Below are 10933 nucleotides of genomic sequence, written 5' to 3' on the forward strand. Positions count from 1 at the left end.
TTCACCCCTGAGTAGGAAAAATGAAATGAAAGGGCAGGGTCAAGATAAATCTTGGAGAAAAGAAACATGAAATGTAGCTGTTTTTTGTTTTTAGCATTTCTGTGTTAGGGAAGAAGAAGATAGAAAAGGAATCACGCCGTTGCCAGAAACACATGCATCACAAGAAGAGTCATTTGTAAAAGAAGCCTTGAATTGGTCCCTCATAGTTGTCCAAATTGCAATAGGCCAAAAGCTTACATGATAAAAAGAAAACAGGGTCTCTTTCTTGAAATCTTTTCTCATAATCGAACATAAAAGATCATAAAAAGATTTGCCTGGATTTATACGTAAAGTGCTGGAAACCATAATCCTTCATTTAAAAAGCAAAATACTTCAGTTGGAGAATGCTATGTCCTTGATTATATCCTGAATCTAAAATTGGATTTCCTTGTCTGGAGTTACCATCATTAGTTCTTTTCTCAATTGCTCTACCCAAGTTTTTGTCTTCAAGATGTTTTGGTCCATTTCATGAAGAAAGTGTTTTTTAAGTTCAAAGAATGCTCATCTTGGTTTGATAATTACTGTCTGTTGACAAGGACAATGTGTTGCATCCACCACCCTCCTTGGGACACACCTCGCCTAGTTGTGCAAAACAAGTAAGCAGAGCAGATCCCAAACTTTGTAAACAGGAATTATGCTTAGACAAACCTAACTAGGAAGGCAAGAAGCTTACTGTTTTCTTGTTAAAGGTTTAGAGGGGGTGGCAAGCAATGTTAGGTGTAACACCAAAGGTTTAATGAAAAGATTCCATTCCCCCTCTGTGCCATGACCTCTGAAGATTTTAAAGTATCTTTTTTACCAAAACCCTATTAATGGTAATACTACCTTCTCATTATTTTACTTGTTTTTTATTTGATATATGAATGTGCATAAATCATAACCAGAGCCAATTCAATCAAAACTGTTTCAAATTATCTTTGTTTTCCAGTCATGACAGAACCATCATATTCATATGGCCGACAAATTTTCCGCTTCAGACTTCCTTGGATGTACAACCCAACACAGGCTGCTATCCGTGCTCCTTCTGAACCCCAAACAACAGCACCGTCAGAACCACTACCACGAACAAACACCACTACAATCCCCATTCAGCAACGTCCTTCTGGAACTCCTGCTCCCCCGCCTTCACTACCTCCGACTCGATCCCAACTTAATCCTCCAGCAGCTTCGCCAATGAGGACTGTGCCTCAGCCTCCACCACCATCACCAATGAGGAGAGTGCCCCAGCCTCCACCACCATCACCAATGAGGAGAGTGCCCCAGCCTCCACCACCATCAGCAACCCCATTCCCATCCCAATCTAGAGCAACACAAATGTCTTCTCAATCAGGTGTCCAACCTCAGACCGTCTCATCATCATCATCCCAGTCACAATCAGAATTACAGACTCAAACAACCCCTCCTCGACCACAAGCAGCCGCATCTCAGCCACCAACCCCATCTAGGTCTCCAGTTCCCGCGCCTTCACTACCTCCACCTCAACCCCAAGTTACACCTCCAGCAGCTTCACCAATGAGGACTCAGACTCAGCCTCCAGAACCATCATCATCTGCGGCCCCATCTAGAACAACACAATTGTCTCCTCAATCACTCGTCCAACCTCGGACCGCATCATCATCATTATCCCAGTCACGATCAGATTTACAATCTCAAACAACCTCTCCTCGACCACAAGCAACCACATCTAGAACAACAATTCAACCACAAACATCTCCATCTAAAGCAACAGCACCCACTCCTCAACAACCTTCTTCACCAAAAACAAAACCCAAGCCTTCATCACCCTCTCCAGCTACCAGCCCTCCTAAAACACCCAAAACCCCACCTAGGACAGAGTCTTCTACATCGAAAGTGGTCTCTCAGCCTCCACCCTCTCAAACAACCACAACTAAGACACAATCCTCATTAACATCTCCAACACCTGCCCAGCGCTCAACTCGAGTAGCCTCAAAACCTCAGTCTCCTGCAAGGGTAGCCTCTCAACCACCTGCAAAGACATCTTTCCCTCCAACAACTTCTCCTGGAGCAACTCTTCAAGCCTCCTCCCACGTCTCACCATCTCCACTGAAGCAGAAAAACCTTCAGTCACAAGCTCAAGCCTCCACTCAGTCCCCATCACTGTCCAAATCATCATCCAGCAAAACTGCTAAATATGAACCAGCACTCTCTGTGCCGCTTGCAATGAAATCTCAGCCTCTGGCAGAAGTTTCTTCGGTTCGTGCCTCTCAACCCCAAAGTCAAACCCATAAACAAGCAAGTTCTGGACAGAATAAGACACAATCTCCAGGATTTTCAACCCTGCCTGCTGTAGTTGCACCCACACCTGCAGAGAAACCTGCCACACAACTACCAAAGTCTTCTCGTATTCCAGCTGACCTTAAAGAGCAACCAAAATTTGAAACAGAAACCGAAGAAGAGAAGCAAAAGACAGAATCATCCACAAGTGAAAAGAAAACCATCATTGCAGACATAGAGGAACCAAAGGTAAAGAGCAGTATTGTGTTTTCCAACATGGCAACAGATGAACAGCATCATGGCTTACCCAGAGCTGCTGCATCTCAAGCAAAGCCAGACCAGTTAAGTAAACAAGCACATGGAGATGAAAATGGAGAGACACGGTCTAGCAAAATGTCTTCAGTTATCCTTGGAAAGGGCATGAACACAATCAACGAACCTCACCCAAGTCCTTCAGTATCCCAGGGAGAAAAAACTTCGCTACAGAAAGAGATCAAGGACGACATTTCAAGGTTTGTCCACAAGCTTGGTTCTGGTCATCAAATGCAACCTACGGAGCCTGTAAGTGTTATAACCCTAACTGGTGAAAATAAAGGAGCTTCAATGCATGTAGGTGCTGAATTGGAAAGAAAAGAAAGCTCTGTCCCCATTAACAGGGGGTATAAGCTGAACCATGATGACAGCACCGATTTGACCACTGATGGGGAGGGAAGCTCCAGAGGAAGAAAAACAAGTAATTCAAGAGAAAATATCGAGAGTTTAGCATATATCAACAGCAATGTTCAGAGTATCAACAATTCAGTCATTTTTAACAGTTCAATTAGTGAGAGGAACCCTGGAGTTAAGTTTGTCTCCGAAAGCAGTAATATTGATCCCGTCAAAACAAATGGTAAAGAGAAGTCAGTTGAAGCACACAAAGCAGATTTTAATGTAACACAGTCTCAGAAGCTCACATATGAGCCTACAATAAGAAGAAGATGTCTAAGAGGCCTCTTTTTGGAACCAGAGTCTGATCAAGACAACACTGATAAACCTCGGCGTCATGGTTGTCGCTACAACTGCAAAGAGAACGAGAAGTGCAATGACAACAAGAATGGAGGTTCTGAGATTTGGTAAAAAAAAAAAGGCCACACCTGAAGTTTGCAGTCTACTATCTGCACGAGTACTAGAAACATAAAGTTGTACCTATAATATTCTTAATAAATTACAATAATCTAAACATGATGAATCCCTAACCAAATCTATTCAAGCATGTGATATTTGGTGTCTGGCAAATGCCAAGGATTAGAGAAGCATACTTTGCCACCCAACTTGTAACATTTCAGTTAAATATTAACTATGGTAAACCAAAAAGAAAAAATCATGACAGTAAATAAAGATGAGAGGATTTCGGATAAGAGAAAGTAACCACATCTTCTGATAAAGAGAAATGTAACTTACAGGACACTTTGTGGGTAAGACTGCTCAAACAAATAAACGCCTGCGCAGCTAAGAAACTTAGTGATGATAAATAACATACACGGAAGAGCTTCTGCTGAAACGTATATCTATAATAAACTATCTTGTAGAAGAAAATGTGTATGCTGAGCTATGACTCTCATTCGCAGGCAGGTTTTGTGTCGAAACTGCTCAAGCAGATTGCAAAAGCTTGAAATGCAGAAAGTGGATAACGATAATCCATGGTGAAGATATCTTTCCCTATCTTTCCAAACTGAAGTATAACTTTTTCTTGCTCTGCCGCTGAAACCTGATGGGAAGCCTCCACAGCAGCCACTAGCTGGAAATTCTTAACTGATGCCACTGTTACACGTCCTCTAAAGTTAAGGCACCAACACTGTAGCTGCTCATGCCATCTAGGGGCTTTGTTCTTTAACACCAGCGGGTCTCCTGCGCCTGGTAGTGTTGGGGTCTCTGATAGGCTGGTGGAGCTGAATGGGATGAGAGGCTCCTTGGGTTTTGAAGTTGATGGGACAGAAAATTGATCTTCCAGTGAGTGAGGGAATGAGGTTGGTGTTGGGGCAGTACCCCCTTCCTGAATTGCAGAGATGGGAATCGAATGCATTGTGCACTGCATACGACGGGGTCCTCTGGAGCGGAGAACATTAAGCTCATAAGAGATGGTAGCTACATTGTAATTCCCAGCTGGAACTCTGGGAGATACTTGTTTGGCATGGATTCTTCGATTTGATCGACAATTCGATTGGACTGCTGCGTCACATGGAGGTTGGCTGTCATAAACCGTAAACTTGGTTCCAAGAAAATTGGACCTGGTGAAAGTTTATCAAGAAAATCTCTAATTACACATCATGATCTGAAATAAGAAAACCTTCAGACCAAACATATAAACTATGAATCCTAGGTAAAGAGTATATCTTACCTCAGTTTTCCAATATACGTGTTGCTTGCCCGAGAGAAATCATCAGACACCAAAGATATCACAAAATCGGTGCTGGTTGCTCTTCTAACTTTTCTAGCAGCAAACAACAATTTCCCATTCTCCCCTAACAATGCTGCAATTCGAGGAACATAATTAGGATCATACATCTCTTTCCTTATCACTTAACAAAGGATTAAGATTACACTCCGAGTCTCTTACTCATACGTTACACTTCAGCAATCAATTTCAACCAAACACAAGTCATCTCAAGTCCTAAGACTCCTTGACAGTATGAATATTCTGAAACTACACAACTTACCAGGGGTTAAACCCAGATACAGATGATAAGTAGATGTTGCTCTTTCCCTTTTGATGAAGCATTGTATTGGCGATTCTCGAGGACCCGGCTACACAAATGAAAATCAAATTCAACCCTTTAGAGTCTCACAAAATCAACCAGAGAAACTTAATTTAACACAGAAGTATATAAAAAAGAAAGGAGTGAAGAATCAAACCTGTTTTAATGAGATAGGGAAAGTGAGTCTACCAGACTGTTCAGGTGTCTTAACAACTTCTTTAGTAATATCTCTCCAAGACCTACAAACTGAACCACAAGCAACAACATGTTGTCTCGCAGGCCATGAAGTTTCACTTGCTTCTAATCTTTGAATCACATCAAGTAACAATTCTGGTGGTAGATTTGCCCATCTACCCTGTTGAATAACATCAGTTGATCTTAACAATGATGATGATGATCCAGATTGTTGTTGTTCTGTATTTCCATCCACCATTAAATGATGAACATGAGATTTATTAGTATTCTTATGAACATTTCTTTTCCCTTCTCCCCCACTTCTTTTAGAACCTATCCCATCTCTAATTTCCTTCAGCTCTCTCACAATACTCTTGAATGACATTGAAACTAAGAAGATTGTTACAGAAAAATGAGAGCTTTTTGGAGAGGGAAAAGGAGAAAAAACCCCAACTTTAGGAATTAAGAGAGAGGAAAGTGAGAAATTATGGATCTGGGGTTAGCTGGGCAGATGTATTTTTGTAAAATTTAGGTTCAGAAAATGTGACAGAAGCTGAATTGATTCTGATAAACTTTTTTGGAAATGAAATTGGATAAGGTTTTTTTTTTCCTTTTTAATTAGATCTAAAAGAGTACGGTTCAAATTCAGCCGTTAGATTCTCATCAAGGAAATCTCTGTGAATCTTCTCACGAGATAACAAATTGCATTAAAAACTCTGTACCTGAGAAAACGTTGGTGGTGGTGGGAGAAGGATGGAAGAAGAGAAAATTGAATGAATTTGAATAAAACGACAAAAAAATGTTTCAAACTTTGTTTTCTGGATTCATTCATTCATTCAACAGGAGGCACCTTGAAACAGTAGAAAGAAACCATTTATCGATAACTCCAAAAACCCATTACGATTTACTCGAGAAAAATTGAAAAAAAATAAACCTTGAGATCCTCAAATTTCTTCAGATGATATTAGTAATTTCCTCTTTTTTACTGATAAAATATCAAATTACAGAACCAATATTGATCTTCTTCCTTGTTAAATTCTCTAATGAATAATCCTCGAAAACAAACCTTTTGATGAGAAATCAAAAAGATTTTATCTTTGAAACACAAAAAATTAATGTATGTTCGTTCTTCTTCACCACCAACCCTAAAACTCTGTTTTTGTTTTTTCGCTGTTAGACGGCGAGTACAACCCACCACCAACCGTCTCTTCCTCCGCCAACAAATTTCAGCTACATTCACTCAAATATGACATTTCCTTGCCTTCTTTCCCACCCTCCAACTTTGTAAGGTGGATTTTAAATTTCCTTTTATTTCTAATTTCACTATTTCTTTGAATAAATAAATAAATTACTGTTATTTATTAAATATATTAAATTTAGCAATTTGGTTTTTGATTTCACCCCAGCAGACCAGAAATAATGGTTTCAGTCGGCTTTTCATGAGCGTGGTATTTTGGCGCGCGGGAGGGATGGCCTCGGGATTCCCTCCCTCCTCTTTCTTCTTTTTTAAAAGACTTTTTACGTTTCACGATGATGATATCCTACAACTGTTTGTAATTTAAGAGCAGTGGTGAATTCTGAGATTTACCCCTCGGATGCTTTTATTCGTCATCATCTCGTTTACAGCATGCGCCGTTCTCGGGTTTATTTTCGATGTGGGCCCCACCATGTAAGGATCACCGCTTTTTCTTTTACTTTCTTTAAAATAAACGGCTCAGATCTCATCACACTTGTGGATGACCAAAGAAAACCCATCATGGAATGTACTACTTACAGTTTATGCCACTTGGCGTGGTTACGTTACCCTTTGGCCTTTGCGAATTTTGGGAGATCATTTTCTGATCATTTTATGATATAGACATGGATATTTCCTCGTAGGGTGTTAAGTTATTAAGCTTAATGTTAGGCACCTTTGTAGTTTCTTTGTTGGCAACAAGAGGTTTTCTAGTACACGATAAAACGCATACCAGCATCATGTTTTGCGGATTAAGTTATAGCTGGCTATAGCTTACTTAATTTCCCATCACTTCTTTTCTATCATACACACCCACCCAACTTATATGGAGACGGACAGTTAATTATAAATCTGATTCGGACGAGGCAACAAAATAGCTCCACATATCGTCACCTAGCTCACTGATCATAATGGATAACATGGCCGTCAATCAATGAAAAACAAGGAAGTATGATATGTAGAAATAGCCTCGTTGTATATTATTCTTGTTTATGATTTGTATAATAATGTATAGATTTGGAACCCATATGATCTGTTCTGGATTATTTATTGGCCATGCATGTATACTGTTGTTTGTTTTCTGGTCTTTAAATTTTACTAATATAAGATCACTATATATTCGATCTGGACTGCAGATATATCATTAATTATTACTCGGGGACTGTGTGTTCAAAGTTGTGGGTGTACTTATTGATGGGAGCGGGAGGAATTGGGTATGGCATCTTAAAAAGATAGATATGACTTCGTAAAAATAGTAAAATAAAAAGAGAAAGAGGAGTTTGAAAGAGACTTGGATCATGTTAAGTCTAGAAAAGGTCGGATACTAAGTCCCATGTCGTGGTTGAAGTTCAACTCTGTTCTTAACATCACATTGTTTTGGAGACATCTAGTTGTCTGCTACTCGGAGGGGATATATATGTCCTACCGATACAGCTACGACCAATAACTAAAGGGTACATATCCCATCCATAGGGGAGCTACTCTTTGGGCCAAGGTTTTATCATAGACCTGATACAAGTAGGGGCCGGTTTTTCTTTATTCTTTTCTTTCTTAAGGATTCTCGGGTCAGATGCAAACTGATGAAACACACAAAGATGATCCAATTTCATGCACCAACGGAGGTCACTTTGTTCATGGTGATTTTTAGTTCTGGGCTAAAATCGTAAAACTCCATACTTATATGCCTGCTTTCTGCAAAGAAGTAGAGCTATCAAGAAGTTGATGCCTCCCTGCTTACATATGAACTATGTAATTCAACATGTACGAAATTTATTAGAATAAATTTCGTTTAAGTTCCCATCTGCATTATTCACTAATGCAGAGCTTGCTGAGTATATATACTATGCTATGTTCCCAGCTGAACTCTTAGTATTGACATGATATGACAATTATTGTTCACTCTCGGCTGAGTAGCATGAATTTCCCGAAGTGTCGGGATTAAGATGTGCATGAAGGTACTCAATCAAAGACGCGTAAGCTGCGCTGCTTTCCAAGATAAAAATTGGTGATTTTATACCAACGTATAAAATTCACCAAAATTGATTACTTTTGTGTCAGCTCACAAAGTTCAATTTTTCTGACCTAATTTTATCAATTTACAAAAGTTAGGTTTTTTCCCTAAACGGCTGCACAATATCTCGATCCCTATTGGTCGAGACCAAACCTAGGCAAACTAGGAAATTGGTCCATCATGGAACTAGTAGGAGCAGCATCCTACCAAAAGTTGAAAAATAAGAAATAAAGGGAAACTGCGACAAATAGAGGCAGCGGCAAGAAGGGCGCGGCCACGACACTTGGCCGGTTGGTTTGCTCTAACTGGCGTCGCCTATCGCCGACCGGCCATGCCCCATATTGTTGTCTGACGGCCCCCTTTCCTATCGGCCAATCAAATTGCTCCAAAGTTGTAGCCTACAGTCAGGCCATGCCCCATTTTGCTGTCTGCCGAACCTTTTTCCCTTTCAACCAATCAAATCGCTTTAAAGCAGCAGCTTAAAAGGAGAGCTAGGCTATGACTGAAAAACTGATAGAATTCCTCCTGAATTATTCTTGAGTTTTTACTGTCGGGATGTTTTCACCCCGTAAACGAGCTCGAAACCTAAATATTCCCACAAGAAGATAAGAAATTCTTTTCTGATAAGAAAGAAGGGGCGGATCATCAAAATTCGAGTTCGTATGAGAATTCTACAGCAATTTTAGTACAGGTCTCACACCTGAATTTTCTGATTACGAAATTTCACGAATTAACATAAACTGTCGCAAATCATCTCAGCCATGGCTGATTTAACCAGTTTAGATCTAAGTTTAGGCCGACTAATGAGATTGCACAATGGCTGCCAGCCATTCCTCTCCTATGAGGACTAGTCGCCTCGTCCTCAATCTACTCAAATAGCTCCTAGCAGCTTCTCAAAGTAGGTTAGTCGCGCTCCTAACAGCGGCACTTCATATGCATCGATTAGTTTCGAGTTGCTTGCTTAAAAGCGATGCTTTACAAGCACCGATTACAAACAATATTTTATAAATATTGATTTCACAAATAATTCAATTATTTGACCTAAAAGCATGACATGCTATTTTTTGCGGCAAGTCTCACGACTTGAATTATCACATATGACTGCCTGCCGCCTAGCTTGCACGTGATTGGACGAAATAATTAGGTCTTGCAAGCAAGACCCACTCAGCAAATATCATGTAGGAATTGTTCCATTCCTCATGTAACTTGCTACATATTTTCTATAAAATACTCGATACATCAAACATGTCACAAACTGGGGGATGTTTATCAGGGTATTGGTCTGGCGGTTTACAGCGTGCGGCGTGCAACACGCCCATTACGAGAAAGTGTCAGGAAAGGCGGACAGTTAGTGGCAGTAGAGAAGTAGTGGGAGTAAACCAACCAGCTTTCCCTCATATATAGTAGGGTCGTGGTTTTCACCATTCTACACGATCCCCACTTCTCCATCACTCAACTACTTCTACTTCCTATGAGATCAGTGTGTGTTCGACTATGACTTATATAAATAAATTTTCAATCTATTTCAACCAACAAGAGTTCATTAATACAAGTATTCAGAAAACACCAAGAACATATAGCTTACACTATGCAAGCAGGTTCTATGCTCCGATACAAGTCATAAAACAACCACACTTTCATAGTTCATCATTCTGATCTCAACACCTTCTTTGCTTCCCTCCCTATGATCAACCCTTCTCCTTCATTTTGTGACCGAAGCAAGACTGGAACGACCATTTCTTGGTTTAGACTAGAATTGTACAGATTGATCTCTCGAATCTAAAGTACTCATGTGCAGTATATTTGTTTAGGTTTTAGATTCGTTTCTCGGCGGCACACCCAATTTACCATTTTCAGCAGAATCAGTTTTTACCCTACTACACACTCCTAGGCTAGAAAGCACCGACGTGTACAATTTTTCAAAAATATAAGGCGCAGATATATTGTGAAATTAGTGATTTCTTACCACAATCACATATTCTTCTATGTGATTTCAAGACAAGTTTTTCACATGCTTAATTGAAAGTTTCATTTAAAGTTAGAAAGTGTTTGCTTGATTCTCAAGTTATCTTATCTTGAATTCTAAGCAAAACTCAGTCTTGAAAAAGCTATATATAGAGAGAATCATTCAACTAAGGAAATTAAATTGCTGACACTTGTGTGTCCTAGTTGATTGCTAGAGTCGTCCTGTGTTGACCTAGGTTTCCTCTTAGAAACATAATTAGGTTTACAACTGAAATACTTCACTTAGGGATTCGTGAGGCCAGGTCCGTCTATCTTTACCTTCATAGTTCGTGTATCCTGATCTTGTTCTTTCTGTATCGAGGTTTTAATAATCTTTTCAGGAACGAAATAGATAGAAATCACAAAGTTCCCTCCATCTCAGACTTTTGTGATTCCTCAAGATAGATATCTGGAAATTATTCTTTATTGATTAGCTCGTGATTTTTCTTGAGAGGTAGTTCAGAATTCAGGCTTCTCAGCTAACTGAGTTTAAGTGATTTG

General features: G+C 39.8%; 2 protein-coding genes across 2 annotated transcripts; one reads left to right on the forward strand and one right to left on the reverse strand.

Annotated features, from left to right (window-relative positions):
• Positions 1-969: 969 nt before the first annotated feature.
• Positions 970-3430, forward strand: LOC113291220 (flocculation protein FLO11-like). The gene has a single exon (XM_026540779.1). It carries the CDS (start codon positions 970-972, stop codon positions 3388-3390), a length of 2421 nt encoding a protein of 806 aa, XP_026396564.1. The 3' UTR covers positions 3391-3430.
• A 213-nt stretch (positions 3431-3643) lies between these two features.
• Positions 3644-6469, reverse strand: LOC113288660 (tubby-like F-box protein 5). The gene is made up of 4 exons (XM_026537766.1): positions 5167-6469; positions 4971-5058; positions 4652-4784; positions 3644-4541 (listed from the first exon to the last, which is right to left on the reverse strand). Exons 1-4 carry the CDS (start codon positions 5566-5568, stop codon positions 3872-3874), a joined length of 1293 nt encoding a protein of 430 aa, XP_026393551.1. The 5' UTR covers positions 5569-6469; the 3' UTR covers positions 3644-3871.
• Positions 6470-10933: the final 4464 nt, after the last annotated feature.

This window comes from Papaver somniferum, chromosome 6 (genome assembly GCF_003573695.1).
Source record: "Papaver somniferum cultivar HN1 chromosome 6, ASM357369v1, whole genome shotgun sequence".
NCBI classification, from domain to species: Eukaryota; Viridiplantae; Streptophyta; class Magnoliopsida; order Ranunculales; family Papaveraceae; genus Papaver; species Papaver somniferum.

What these genes read in the sequence shown, in the direction of transcription:
- LOC113291220 (XM_026540779.1), top strand. Translation starts at nt 970, where the DNA reads ATGACAGAACCATCATATTCATATGGCCGACAAATTTTCCGCTTCAGA.
- LOC113288660 (XM_026537766.1), bottom strand. Translation starts at nt 5,568, where the DNA reads ATGTCATTCAAGAGTATTGTGAGAGAGCTGAAGGAAATTAGAGATGGG. An exon ending in TCCCTATCTCATTAAAACAG is followed by an intron (nt 5,059 to 5,166) that starts GTTTGATTCTTC and finishes TCATTTGTGTAG; the next exon opens with CCGGGTCCTCGAGAATCGCC. An exon ending in GTATCTGGGTTTAACCCCTG is followed by an intron (nt 4,785 to 4,970) that starts GTAAGTTGTGTA and finishes CTCGAATTGCAG; the next exon opens with CATTGTTAGGGGAGAATGGG.